This window comes from Rutilus rutilus (assembly GCF_951802725.1).
Source record: "Rutilus rutilus genome assembly, chromosome: 9".
Lineage (NCBI taxonomy): Eukaryota > Metazoa > Chordata > Actinopteri > Cypriniformes > Leuciscidae > Rutilus > Rutilus rutilus.
In genome coordinates this window covers 7,477,895-7,493,230 of record NC_140223.1, presented here as the reverse complement: position 1 = coordinate 7,493,230, position 15,336 = coordinate 7,477,895, and the positions used below count along the sequence as shown (strand labels likewise).

General features: G+C 37.9%; 1 protein-coding gene across 5 annotated transcripts; it reads left to right on the top strand.

Annotated features, from left to right (window-relative positions):
• The first annotated feature begins 270 nt into the window (after positions 1-270).
• Positions 271-13,785, top strand: LOC311296702 (uncharacterized protein). 5 transcript variants are annotated; one of them, XM_084418570.1, is made up of 3 exons: positions 271-444; positions 1,292-2,074; positions 12,026-13,785. In XM_084418570.1, the coding sequence occupies exons 2-3, from the start codon at positions 1,990-1,992 to the stop codon at positions 13,114-13,116; spliced, it is 1,176 nt and encodes a 391-aa protein (XP_084274696.1). In that variant the 5' UTR covers positions 271-444; positions 1,292-1,989; the 3' UTR covers positions 13,117-13,785. The 5 variants fall into 5 exon arrangements, with proteins under 5 accessions (XP_084274696.1, XP_084274699.1, XP_084274697.1 ...); XM_084418573.1 differs by lacking the exon at positions 12,026-13,785 and adding an exon at positions 2,332-5,492; XM_084418571.1 differs by having other exon boundaries at positions 277-444; positions 1,632-2,074.
• The last annotated feature ends 1,551 nt before the right edge of the window (positions 13,786-15,336 follow it).

The window sequence follows — 15,336 nt, the reverse complement described above, 5'->3', positions numbered from 1 at the left end:
AGTTCAGGGCACAGTTCAGACGGAATAAAAAGATAAGTTATCTCTCGCCATTGACTTCCATACATATTTTTTCCGAAATAAGGTCCCATGAGCCGGAAGCGGAGGGGCGGGACTTAGGCTCTCTATAGTGGATTTGGTCCATAACAGAGCGGAGATGTGATTTACTGAATGCGTCCCCTTTAAGAAATATGACACCGCGCGCACTGAGCATGCGCAGAAGAGTTTTTGTTTTCTCTCTTCTCTCTTTTTCTTTTTCTTTTTGTTGTCTCTTTTGACGCTAAAATGAATGTAACAGTCGAACACTTGAAAAGAGAGAAGCGCGAGAAACAAAAGACGAGCGTGAAACTTTCACCATTTGAAGCTGAAAGTGACGCTGTTAACGATCGTGAATGAAGGACAAATGTGGAATATTTTCTCTGGATGTCGTATATTTCCAGACTGCAGGTCAGAGATGTTATATTTATCATGTTAGAATTTATATTTGTGTTGCCTAAATGTACATTGTTCTAAGTGTAACGTACAGATAATGAAATCATTCGTTTTGATCAGCCACTATTCAGTCTGTAGGCTACTCTGTATGTGTATGATATCTGTTATCTTTGTTAAATTCCTGTTAAATTCATATATGATTCGAATAATTTAACCTGTGACTTGTTTCATTCATAAAATCTGGAGTCACACAAAAATGAACAACCTTCATATAGAGCTGTTTAAAATGCTACTAATATAAAACCATATCAAAATGCTCTATATTTCTAAAATCAAGCACATATGGTCATTTAATTTAAGAACTGTAATTATTACAGTATTTCAGTATAAACTCAGTAAACTCAAATTTGGCAGATCTGGTGTCCCTCACAACAATTCACCAAATAAGAAAGCTTTAGTTCAACTGTTAATGACAATATAGGATAAATTAAATTAAATTATGAGCAATATGTAATACATTTAAATTATCATAATCTTGTATAGTACTTGTTATTCACATTTTGATGGTCAAGTGTTAGCTTATTTCCTTTTGTGCATCATTCTCAGTCCCTTAATCGATGGTTGATTTCTGTCGTCTTATGTTAAATTTCTGATTAGGTTAGATATTAATTGAATAATAGAACCCGTTTCATCCTTATTATATTCTAGGTTACATAATAATAATCAACTTACTGTTATTTTATATGCTAATAAAATGTAACCATCAAAATGCTCTATATTTGAACCAAATCAAAAGCACCACTTGTGTTTACAGTTTAAGTAATCCAGTATAAGTTCAGTAACTTATCTTTGATTTTTCCAGATCTGGTCCTGTGGGCGTCAGTATCACACATACCCCTTTTCCACCAAGGTAGTGCTGGTGCCGGTTCGGAGCCAGTGCCTACTCGCGAACCAGTTCTTTGTGTTTCGATAGCCAAAGAACCGGTTCTCGGCCAAGAAAATTGGTTCCAAAGCGGCACCAACTCTTTGCTGGACTAGAACCGTTCTTTTACCATGTTATGCTTACGTCGGGAGCTGGGGGCTTGGGGCTGGGGGGGGGCGGGGTTATTGTCGAACTTCTTCTCGAACGTAACCTCCGTTTATAGTAATCCAGACGAGCAGCACAAATGTGTTCTAAACGTCTTCTTCTGACCTCAATATAGGATCGCAATGCCAGGAGAAACATTTGCAGAAAGACGATGTAGTCTGCCATTGTAATTGTTATGCTTGAAGTTGGCACAAGCGTTTCAAGGAAAGCTAAGACGTAGCCTATGGCAACGTACACAGTGACGTAACGACGTCGTTCGCTGGGCTCTCTAGTCAGTGGAAAAACAAACAGGTTCTGAGAAGGTTCGCAAGTTGAACCAACTTTGAACCAGCACCAGTTCCGAACCAGTTCTTTTTTGGTGGAAAAGGGGTAACAGTGATTACAGTTCACACCTGCAATGAAGCCCCTCCCACAACAATCCACCAATAAAGCAGTAGCAGGAGTAGCAGCTGAAATCTGTGTGACTGTTAAAGATGGAGTTTATTAAAGAGGAGATTGAAGACATGACTGATCCAGAACCATCTAGAATAAAACATGAAGATACTGAGGAACAAATAGGTTGGTGTCCATTCTTGATTCTTCATTGTTGACTGCTTTAGTAGCTCTGAAATATGGATGACAAATGATAGAGAAATGCATCTAAATGATCATAACCCAGTTTTAATCGCATTAACAAGTGAATGACAGAATCGAACTTTGCACATTAAAGAGACTTTATACAGACAGGTGTTTTGTTTTTTGCTTGCTAAGTGTTTTTAATTTTCACATTTAACCTCATTGAACTGATTCTAACTGATTAATATGTTTATTTTTAGACCAGATGGAAGTGACGGAGCAAAGACAGAAACTAAATGACGTGAAGAAACACTGTGACTTACAAACTCAAGGAACAAAAGCCAAAAAGCTGCACTCCTGCTCTCAGTGTGGAAAGAGTTTTTCACGGCTGAACACTTTTAAACAGCACCAGAAAACACATGATGAAGTGAGAGATCATGTGTGTTGTGACTGTGGGAAGAGCTTTACTAGAGCTGACTATCTGAAACTGCACCAAAGAATTCATACTGGAGAACGACCTTACAAGTGCTCGGTTTGTGACAAGAGCTTTGCTCGGTCTGGACACCTGAAAGAACATGAGCGAGTTCATACTGGAGAGAAGCCGTACCACTGTACTCAGTGTGAGAAGAGTTTCAGAGATTCAAAAAGTTTAAAAGATCATCTGCACGTTCACTCTGGGGAAAAGCCATTTAACTGTGATCAGTGTGGAACAAAGTTCATTTTGTCAAAACATCTGAAAAGTCACATGATAGTTCATTCAGATGAGAGGCCTTATGTGTGTTCTCTCTGTGGAAAGAGTTTTTCACGGCTGAACAGTTTTAAACTGCACCAGAAAACACATAATGGAGTGAAAGATCATGTGTGTTGTGACTGTGGGATGAGTTTTACTAGAGCTGACTATCTGAAACGGCACCAAAGAATTCATACTGGAGAAAGACCTTACAAGTGCTCATATTGTGACAAGAGTTTCACTCAGTCTGGATACCTGAAAGTTCACGAGCGAACTCATACTGGAGAAAAGCCGTACTACTGTACTCAGTGTGAGAAGACTTTTAAATATTTATCAAGCCTTCACGCACATATGAAAAAATGTTTTTAGTGAGCAACATTTGTTTTCATGTCAAATACATTCAAGTAAATTGAGATAAAATATGGAGTTTTTCATAAAAGCACTATATCATCTAGATTCATTTGGTTAATTTGGTGAAAAGCTTGGTTACCTAGAAAGACTTAAAGGGATAGTTCAGGCAAAAATAACAATTATGTCATTAATTATTCACCCTCATTGTAATTCCAAACCTGTAAGACTTTCGTTCATCTTCAAAACACAAATGAAGATCATTTTGATTAAATCTGAGAGCCTAATTTCAATCTGTTCATCATATAAAGCGACCGTGTCTCTTCAGAAAATGTTTGACTAAACCGCTGGATTCATATGGATTATTTTGGCCTTCTGAAGCGCAGCGATTCATTTGTGCAAGAAAAATATCCATATTTAAGACTTTATAAAGTAAAATAATAGCTTCCGGCTAAACGAACATATGGATTCCACTTAAATGTAAAGCGCAACTTATGCGAGTAATGCGACGTACTGCTGATATTTACTACGCCATGAAGTACTATGCTACTTCTGACGTTATAAGTTGCGCATACTGCGTATGGCCGTTTGGCCTGAAGCTAGAATTTTACTTATTAACATGTTAATTATTAATATTTTTCTAACACAAACTCATCGCTTTGCTTCAGAAGGCCTTTATTTACCCCCCGGAGCAGTGTGGATCACTTTTATTATATAGATGATAGATGCACTTTTATGGACTTCAAAACATAAACATCCATTCATTGCCATTATAATTCTGATTGTATTCGTCTATAAGAAGAATGTCATATAAACCTAGGATGACTTGAGGGTGAGTAAATCATTGGATAATTTTCATTTTTGGGTGAACTATTCCTTTAAGGGTGCTTTCACATGGGCAGTTTACTCGGGCTCGGACCACAGCAAATGAGCCCAGTGTGAAAGATGCAAAAACGGTAACTTCTCTGTAACCCAGTGTCTCTTCTCTGTGTTTTACGGCCCTGACGAGAACGTCGGTCTCAGCTGTGAAAAAAAAGGGAATGTGAGATGACGCTCTGATTGGTCGGGCGCAAGAGTCATTTATCCCGTCGGTATAATAGCAACAGCGCCCAAAACCCGCACACAAAGTTACTTGCGTTTCGCTCTTGATACTTGCATTTCAGATCGTTAAAATAGATCTTTTAAAATAGTCTACTTTTTCAATTGGTAGACTCACCCACTAGGCCTGACTCGAAATCTCTGGAAAAATCTACTTTAATAGATCTTGTCATTACAAATGTCCCATATAAATACTCTTCAGTTTCTGTATTCGCAAATTATATCAGTGACCACTGTGTTGTGGCAGTAGTTAGACATACTATTATATATTGTTCAGCTTCCTCTAAGCAGCAATCTGTGGCTTTTTTACAATCTGCTTTCGATATAATCCAAAATAGGTTTTGGGCCTTTGAAGTGCTTGAAATGCTAAAAAAAACTAAATGTATGTTATTTTCAAACTCTAAAATTTCCAGTGAAATTTCAATCTTTATTTTGATTTCTCAGGGGAGTCTGATAACATCAGTATCAGAGTACAAATACCTTGGTATTATTATCGATAACACATATCGAATATCTGAGGCAAAAACTCAAGAAAAAATTTAGATTTTATTTTAGAAACAAGTGATTACTTTTTATTTAATGCGAGGAAGAAACTAGTGTCTGCTACTTTTTTTGACTATGTGGATGTAGTGTATCAGCACACTCCCTCTTATCTTCTTGTCTCTCTGGATGCTTTGTACCTGTGCTCTGAGATTCATAACAGATTGTAGATTTTAAACACATCATTGTGATCTATACATAATGGTTGGTTGGCCTTCGTTGAATATTAGAAGTAAAATGCACTGGTATTTGTTGATTTATAAAGCTATATTGGGTTATCTGCCCTCTTATCTTTGCTGTTTTATTAAACAGAAACTGCCTGGCAATTACTCATTACACTCTGAATCAAATTACAATCTGTGTGTGCCTTTTGCCAGAACCGAGCTTGGTAAAAGTTCTTGCCGCAAAATGCCGCAGCCTCGGAATGGAATCTTCTCCAGACTGAGATGAAGTTAAAAAATTTGGTGTCTTGTAGTCAATTTAAATTTTTAGTAAGTAATCTTCAGAGTAAATTAATGGTGTGTAAATGTTTAACCAGTTGGATGTTTTATGTTTATATTTAAGTTTTTTTATTTTGTGTATGTCTTAACTTTGATATAGAACTGTCTATTTAAACTCAGCTGCCTATCTTGGCCAGGACACTGCTGTAAAAGAGCTTTTAATCTCAGTGAGTTTTCTTTCTGGTTAAATAAAGGTTTAAATGGATTTTGTTGTTTTCATGAAACTGTTGGCTGATGATAAATCATGTTTAACATTGAGGTCTAATCTAATTCACCAAGATCCACTCACTTTTAAGTTTCTGGCCTCGCCACTGCTGTATATCTGCATGTATTCAAAAGAAGATCCTATAATTAAGCTGCAATTGTATAATAAGCAATGGCGTAACTTTGTTTTAAAAATTGGGTGGGGACAGGTGGAGTGGGACAGGTGGGGTGGGGGTTGCTAATACAATGATAAATCATATGTACAATAACATCACGATGTCCAGCAATCGATTTAAATAGTAGGCTACATGGGGTTTAATTTGTCGTTTTATGTTATGAAATGTAGCCTAATATATGTTGTAAATAAATGCATACCGTATTTTCCGCACTATAAGGCGCACTTAAAAGCCTTTAATTTTCTCAAAAAACGACAGTGCGCCTTATAATCCGGAGCGCCTTATATATGGATCAATTGGTTAATTGCACCGCTTGCAGCATTACGGCTACCGTAGTCAGTAAACACCGGTACTGTGCTTACTCACAGTCCCACACCACTTGTGTGTGTATAAAGACCCCAAAATGGCACCTTTCAAGAGACACGCTTACGATGCAGAGTTCAAGCTCAAGGCTGTCGGTCACGCAGTAGAATATGGGAATAGAGCAGCAGCGAGAGAATTCAACATTAATGAATCAATGGTACAGAAGTGGAGGAAGCAAGAAGATGACCTGCGCCAAGTAAAAAAGACTAAACAGAGTTTCCGAGGGAACAAAGCGAGATGGCCACAGTTAGAGGACAAACTCGAACAGTGGGTTGTTGAACAGAGAGCAGCAAGTAGAAGTGTCTCTACAGTCACTATTCGAATGAAGGCAACAGCGCTAGCACGGGACATGAACATCGATGAATTTCGAGGCGGTCCTTCTTGGTGATTTCGTTTTATGAAAAGACGTAATCTCTCCATCCGCACACAAACTCCCGTCTCGCAGCAACTGCCAAAACATTACCAAGAAAAGCTGGTCACTTTCCGCGCATACTGCAAAAAGAAGATCACTGAAAAGAAGATCCGGCCAGAGCACATCACCAACATGGACGAGGTTCCACTCACCTTTGATATTCCCGTGAACCGCACTGTGGAGAAAACGGGGACCAGTACGGTGTCTGTACGCACCACAGGGAATGAGAAGTCATCCTTCACTGTAGTTCTCGCCTGCCAGGCTAATGGCCAGAAACTTCCACCCATGGCTATTTTCAAGAGGAAGACCTTGCCAAAAGAAAACTTTCCAGCCAACGTCGTCATCAAAGCTAACCCGAAGGGATGGATGGATGAGGAAAAGATGAGTGAGTGGCTGAGAGAAATTTACGCCAAGAGACTGGGTGGCTTTTTCCACACAGCTCCGTCCCTATTGATCTACGACTCCATGCGCGCCCATATTACCGATGCTGTCAAAAAACAAGTGAAGCAAACTAATTCGGAGCTTGCCGTCATTCCGGGTGGATTAACTAAAGAACTCCAGCCGCTAGATATTGGTGTCAACAGGGCGTTCAAAGCTAGACTGCGAGCTGCGTGGGAGCAGTGGATGACAGAAGGTGAACACACGTTCACCAAGACGGGGAGACAGCACCGGGCGACTTACGCCACTATCTGCCAATGGATCGTGAATGCCTGGGCTGATATATCAGTCTCAACTGTGATCCGAGCTTTCACGAAGGCAGGAATAATCTCTGAACTGCCAGGCAACAGCAGCGACACTGACTCGGATAATGACGAGAGGGAGCCGGGCAGGTTGGATGCCGTAGTCACCCAACTGTTCAATTCGGACACTGAAGAAGAAGAATTCGAGGGATTCGTGGATGGGGAATGAACTGAAAATGTGAGCTTTACGTGTTATACGTAACTGAACAATGTTGAGTTATGCACTAATGTTTGATTTAGTGGTATCAGACTGTTTCTTTTACTACGTGTTTACTGAATTAAGGAAAAGTTCCCCTCCACGTTTGGGAGAAGAGTGAGCAAGGCTGGGAGATATTGTTAATATGCACATCAACGTTTGAACAACTTTACCATGGGAGTGAACGGAGTTGTCAGAACGCTTAATAAAGTTTGACTTTATCTGACTGTTTTGTTGACATTCCTTTTAGCACAGCTCCATCTATTGGATGCATAACGCAAACCCAGTCAAACGTTTGACTGCAGTATCTTCTATTCTATGCGCCTTATAATCCGGTGCGCCCTATATATGAAAACAGTTCTAAAATAGGCCATTCATTGAAGGTGCGCCTTATAATCCGGTGCGCCTTATAGTGCGGAAAATACGGTAAATCCGTCTATTTGACCAACGTGTATCTTAATGGTCCAGTGGTAGAATTTTTGCCAACCTTGTCAGAGGTTCTGGGTTCTAATCCGCACTCGTGTAGTTTTTTTTCTTTCTCGTATAGTTTTTTTTTTATTTTTTTTTTTTTTTACAGATTATATTCATCAGTGGTTGTATATCAAGCAGGGACACGTTTGTGTGCATTATGTTTTGTGAATTCACCAGAACGAATAGAGAGTATCCACGGCATGGGCAGCGCTAGGGAGGGGCTAGCAGGTGCTTCAGCACCCCCAAGAAATACCAAAGCACCCCGATCGCCCCCCTAAAAATAATTTCTGGAAGCAATTATATTCAGGCTGTATTCTATGGAAGCCCTGAACCGCATTTAAAAAAAAAAAAAAAAAAAAAAAAAACCTTATCTTGTTATTTCGAGATATTACGTCGTCATTTCAACATAATATCTTGTTATTTTGACATAAGAAGTCGTTATTTCGACATAATATCTCATTATTTTGACATAATAAGGGGACATTCTAATCTGCATTTAGCCACATTAAGCATTCTTATAATGGTTTTCTATGGGAGGAAAATGCTTAACGTGTAATTAACGGTTGCGTTCATATTCTGGGCTCATCTGATTTTTTGTACATCATAGCCTACTTTGTTATAATTTTAGTAACATAATGATTAATAAATTATCCGTGAACTTGATTTGAACAAATGCCTTTCAACTTGTGTGTGCAAAATTCAGAATTAAATGAATGTACAGCAATTTGTACAAAAAGAGAGTCTGTAGGCCTACTATACTGTTGTAGCCATTAAATAAGCACATTTAGTTTCATATTTGTTAAAATATTATAGTATTATTTTTTTCCATTTATGTTGATTTATGAAAAGTGAACAGCATGAGTAAGATAGGATGCACAATATACTGAGAGACATGGAGTCGGTCAGACATGATTTTGACCACTTCATTAAAGGGGACATATCATGCCAAATGCACTTTTTTAGCCCTTAAATGCATTTTGTTGTATATTTTGAGTGTTTAGAAGTACAGAAAATATGAAATTATTCTCTTCAGGTGCTTCATTGATATCTTTATATTCTGTTTTGGTCATATTTTTCAACCTGTTCCGATTTTTCTGTTATCTATGACGTTTTTTGAACTATTACGTCACAGTATTTGCAGCGGAACTGCCAAATAAGGACATTGACTTCCGGCCCAACACTTCGAGCAATCCGCCATTTTTATTTCTCGCTGCAATTTTGTAGTCCAAGCTAAAGGATGCAGAAGTTACGAGAGGCTAAGTTAAAGGAGAACTCCGGTCAATTTTAACATTGAGCTCATTTTTTTGTACATTTGGAGTGCTGTCAATACAGAGAACAACGACAAAAATCGGTGTTGCCTACACCGAGTTATTCTATTTTTAAAATTTGCACCCTGTTGACTTCAATGGGGCAAGTAGTAAACCTGCTTTTAGCCTCTTAACATCCTTGATGTGTCATTACAAGTGCACAGAAAATGTGAGTGATTCCTTCTGAGTGAACACGAGTGAATCTGACTGCAGTAGATGTGAAAGAAATGTATAAAAATGATGTTATTTGAGCCAGCGCAAATACCTGTGTTTACATCCTGTTTTCGGTTGAAGTCCAAAGTAGTCGATTGCCGAGTTCACGCGCGTGATCATAGCAACTAAACCTATGCGCGTGAACTCGGCAATTGACTACTTTGGACTTCAACCGAAAACAGGATGTAAACACAGGTATTTGCGCTGGCTTAAATAACATCATTTTTATACATTTCTTTCACATTTACTGCAGTCAGATTCACTCGTGTTCACTCAGAAGGAATCACTCACATTTTCTGTGCACACACACATATTATGTCGAAATAACGAGATATTATGTTGAAATAACATTATTATTAATAATACATCTAATTTAATAAAATGAAAACTTTGTGATTATAAAAAAATTTAATTATGAATATTTTATATATATATATATATATATATATATATATATATATATATATATAGCCTATAATTGCGCAGCTCCCCTGTCAATGATCTAGCACCCCCTCAGCACATGCGTAAAAAATTCTCTGGCGCCGCCCCTGATCCACGGATTGAAGTGCACGCGCATCCGAGTGAAGACAGTGTGCCGTGTGCACGAGCCACACGAGAAAACACTGTATCCGCGCCACTGATCGCAGCGGCAACGAGCACTTTGATCACTTGATTTAAAAAACACATTTCAGCGCTAGATCGTCTCTTATTTAAAAAAACAAACGAAATGAATGCTCTGCCAGTTAACTGAAGATGTTTTATTTATTTGTAGAATTGGTAGATTCATGCCGTGAGATGTTTTAAAAAGTGGTGGGGACAATATCGACCCTGGCAAAAAGTGGTCGGGACATGTCCCACCCGCAAATTACGCCTATGATAATAAGAGAGACATGTAGAAAAACAATACTGTAATTGTAACTGTAATTGAGTGAAGGTGAATATATTGTTGAATCGATATATTTTATTTATAATTATTGAGCATTATTAATTATTATAATAGTGGATTTGGTCCATAACAGAGCGGAGATGTGATTTACTGAATGCGTCTCCTTTAAGAAACATGACACCGCGCGCACTGAGCATGCGCAGAAGAGAGAAGCGCGAGAGCCTTTTTGTTTTCTCTCTTCTCTCTTTTTCTTTTTGTTGTAACAGTCGAACACTTGAAAAGAGAGAAGCGCGAGAAACAAAAGACGAGCGTGAAACTTTCACCAGTTGAAGCTGAAACTAAGTGACGCTGTTAACGATCGTGAATGAAGAACAAATGTGGATTATTTTCTCTGGATGTCGTATATTTCCAGACTGCAGGTCAGAGATGTTATATTTATCATGTTAGAATTTATATTTGTGTTGCCTAAATGTACATTGTTCTTAGTGTAACGTACAGATAATTAAATCATTAGTTTTGATCAGCCACTATTCAGTCTGTACTCTGTACATATGTGTATGATTTCTGTTATCTTTGCTAAATTCCTGTTTAATTCATATATGATTCGAATAATTTAACCTGTGACTTGTTTCATCCTTATAAAATCTGGAGTCACATAAAAATTAACAACCTTCATATAGAGCCGTTTAAAATGCTACTAATATATAACCATATCAAAATGCTCTATATTTCTAAAACCAAGCACATATGGTCATTTAATTTAAGAACTGTAATTATTACAGTATTTCAGTATAAACTCAGTAAACTCGAATTTGGCAGATCTGGTGTCCCTCACAACAATTCACCAAATAAAAAAGCTTTAGTTCAACTGTTAATGACAATATATGATAAATTAAATTAAATTAAAAGCAATATGTAATACATTTAAATGATCATAATCTTGTATAGTACTTGTTATTCACATTTTGATGGTCAAGTGTTAGCTTATTTTCTTTTGTGCATCATTCTCAGTCCCTTAATCGATGGTTGATTTCTGTCGTCTTATGTTATATTTCTGATCAGTTTAGATATTAATTGAATAATAGAACCTGTTTCATACTTATTATATTCTAGGTTACATAAAAATAATCAACCTACTGTTGTTTTATATGCTACTAATATGTAACCATCAAAATGCTCTATATTTGAACCAAATCAAAGACACCATATGTGTTTACAATTAAAGTAATCCAGTATAAGTTCAGTAACTTATCTTTGATTTTTCCAGATCTGGTCCTGTGGGCGTCAGTATCACACAGTGATCACAGTTCACACCTGCAGTGAAGCCCCTCACACAGCAATTCACCGATAAATACTGGGAATATTCCCATCATCCTCCTACAAGAGGACAAACTCCAGGAGTAGCAGCTGAAATCTGTGACTGTTAAAGATGGAGTTTATTAAAGAGGAGATTGAAGACATGAGTGATCCAGAACCATCCAGAATAAAACATGAAGATACTGAGGAACAAATAGGTTGGTGTCCATTCTTGATTCTTCATTGTTGACTGCTTTAGTAGCTCTGAAATATGAATGACAAATGATAGAGAAATGCATCTAAATGATCATAACCCAGTTTTAATCGCATTAACAAGTGAATGACAGAACTGAACTTTGCACATTAAAGAGACTCTATACAGACAGGTGTCTTGTTTTCTGCTTGCTAAGTGTTTTTAATTTTCACATTTAACCTCATTGAACTGATTCTAACTGCTTAATATGTTTATTTTAGACCAGATGGAAGTGACGGAGCAAAGACAGAAACTAAATGACGTAAAGAAACACTGTGACTTACAAACTCAAGGAACAAAAGCCAAAAAGATGCACTCCTGCTCTCAGTGTGGAAAGAGTTTCCAAAATAAAGGAGACCTTGAAAAACACAGGAGAATTCACACTGGAGAGAAACTGTATACATGCCCTCAGTGTGGAAAGAGTTTTTCTCAAGCATCAGGTCTCAGGTATCATCTGCACGTTCACTCTGGAGAAAAACCATTTAACTGTGATCAGTGTGGTAAAGATTTTATTTCATCATCAAGTCTAAAACAACACCTGATAGTTCATTCAGATGAGAAGCCTCATGTGTGTTCTCTCTGTGGAAAGAGTTTTTCACGGCTGAACAGTTTTAAACAGCACCAGAAAACACATGATGAAGTGAGAGATCATGTGTGTTGTGACTGTGGGAAGAGCTTTACTAGAGCTGACTATCTGAAACTGCACCAAAGAATTCATACTGGAGAACGACCTTACAAGTGCTCAGTTTGTGACAAGAGCTTTGCTCGGTCTGGACACCTGAAAGTACATGAGCGAGTTCATACTGGAGAGAAGCCGTACCACTGTACTCAGTGTGAGAAGAGTTTTAAAGATGCAACAAATTTAAAAGATCATCTGCACGTTCACTCTGGGGAAAAGCCATTTAACTGTGATCAGTGTGGAGCAAAGTTCATTTTGTCAAAACATCTGAAATGTCACATGATAGTTCATTCAGATGAGAGGCCTTATGTGTGTTCTGACTGTGGAAAGAGTTTTTCATGGCTGAACAGTTTTAAACTGCACCAGAAAACACATGATGAAGTGAAAGATCATGTGTGTTGTGACTGTGGGAAGAGCTTTACTAAAGCTGACACTCTGAAACGGCACCAAAGAATTCATACTGGAGAAAAACCCTACAAGTGCTCATATTGTGACAAGAGTTTCACTTTGTCTGGAACCCTGAAAGTTCACGAGCGAACTCATACTGGAGAAAAGCCGTACTACTGTACTCAGTGTGAGAAGACTTTTAAACATTTATCAAGCCTTCACGCACATATGAAAAAATGTTTTTAGTGAGCAACATTAGTTTTCATGTAAAATACATTAAAGTAAATTGAGATAAAATATGGAGTTTTTCATAAAAGCAATATATCATCTAGATTTTGTTAATTTGGTGAAAAGCTTGGTTACCTAGAAAGACTTAAAGGGATAGTTCAGCCAAAAAAAAAAAAAATTATGTCATTAATTATTCACCCTCATTGTAGTTCCAAACCTGTAAGACTTTCGTTCATCTTCAAAACACAAATGAAGATCATTTTGATTAAATCTGAGAGCCTAATTTCAATCTGTTCATCATATAAAGCGACTGTGTCTCTTCAGAAAATGTTTGACTGAACCGCTGGATTCATATGGATTATTTTTACGACCTCTTTATGAACTTTTTTGAAGCAACAAAGTGGTTATTGCATAGCTGTTAATGGAGGGACAGAAAGCTCTCAGATTTCATTCAAGACAGATAATAAAAGATGTGGGGCAGTGGTGATGCGTATCTGTATAAGTAAGGAATAATTGAAGACCGGCCTTTGAATTTTTTTAAAATAATGCACACCTGAGCTGGTAATGTTTCACCTTGGATGTGCACGGTTATACTACGGTTACCAGACCTCAAGACATTTTGTCAGGTTGTTTTCAGTTAAAGGGATAGTTCACCCAAAAATGAAAACTAGCCCATGATTTACTCACCCTCAAGTCATCCTAGGTGTATATGACATTCTTCTTTCAGACGAATGCAATCTAAGTTATATTAAAACATGTCCTGGCTCTTCCAAGCTTTATAATGGCAGTGAAAGGCTGTTTCTGTTTTGAAGTCCATACAAGTCCATCTATCCATTATAAAAGTGCTCCATGCATCTCCGGGGGTTAATAAATGCCTTCTGAAGCGCAGCGATGCGTTTGTGTAAGAAAAATATCCATATTTAAGACTTTATAAAGTAAAATAACTAGCTTCCGGCTAAACGAACATACGGATTCCACTTAAATGTAAAGCGCAACTTATGCGAGTAATGCGACGTACTGCTTATATTTACTACGCCATGAAGTACTACGCTACTTCTGACGTTATAAGTTGCGCATACTGCGTATGGCCGTTTGGCCTGAAGCTAGAATTTTACTTATTAACATGTTAATTATTAATATTTTTCTAACACAAACTCATCGCTTTGCTTCAGAAGGCCTTTATTTACCCCCCGGAGCAGTGTGGATCACTTTTATTATATAGATGATAGATGCACTTTTATGGACTTCAAAACATAAACATCCATTCATTGCCATTATAATTCTGATTGTATTCGTCTATAAGAAGAATGTCATATAAACCTAGGATGACTTGAGGGTGAGTAAATCATTGGATAATTTTCATTTTTAGGTGAACTATTCCTTTAAGGGTGCTTTCACATGGGCAGTTTACTCGGGCTCGGACCACAGCAAACGAGCCCAGTGTGAAAGATGCAAAAACGGTAACTTCTCTGTAACCCAGTGTCACTTCTCTGTGTTTTACGGCCCTGACGAGAACGTCGGTCTCCTCGGCTGTGAACCGCTCCTGGCGCGCGCCTGGCAAATCCGTTGTTATAATAGCAAGCCGCCATGGAACAAGCACGCCTGCTCTTAAAGTGAATGTGAGATGACCCTCTGATTGGTTTATTTCACGTTACGCCCAAACCACACCTATGAATAATAAAGCTACTTCAGACCAACCCATTTTAGATTTGCGTCGGGCGCAAGAGTCTCGGCCCGAGATCCGGCCACAAAGTTACTTGCGTTTCGCGCTTGATACTTGCGTTTCAGATTGTTAAAATAGGGCCCTAAATCTTTTTCAATTGGTAGACTCACCCACTAGGCCTGACTCGAAATCTCTGGAAAAATCTACTTTAATTTTATTTATTTTATTTATTTATTTATTTCAGGTGTATTTAACAGGGACAATGCACACTAATAATACATAATTAAATGTACAGTATGCCAGAATTAGCCCAAAGGCTATTTTACATCTGCTGTCCCTGGACAGATCTTAAGATGTCACACCTAAAAAAAAAAAAAAAAAAAGTAAACAAAAGGATTAAAATATTACATACATGTTAGAGCCAGCCAACCTCATCGGCATAGCACAAGAAGCACAAACAAACAAACAGACAGGACAGAGAAGACAGGGGAGCAGCAAGATTTCATGTCAATTGTAATGTTGACAGTCCTGACTACCTGTTAGCCACTTCTTTAAGTTAATTTTAAAACAAGCGT

Bases quoted from the DNA above. Each gene is read 5' to 3' on its own strand.
- LOC311296702 (XM_084418570.1), top strand. From the start codon at position 1,990: ATGGAGTTTATTAAAGAGGAGATTGAAGACATGACTGATCCAGAACCA. The intron at 2,075-12,025 runs GTTGGTGTCCAT...TGTTTATTTTAG, and splicing joins AGATACTGAGGAACAAATAG to ACCAGATGGAAGTGACGGAG.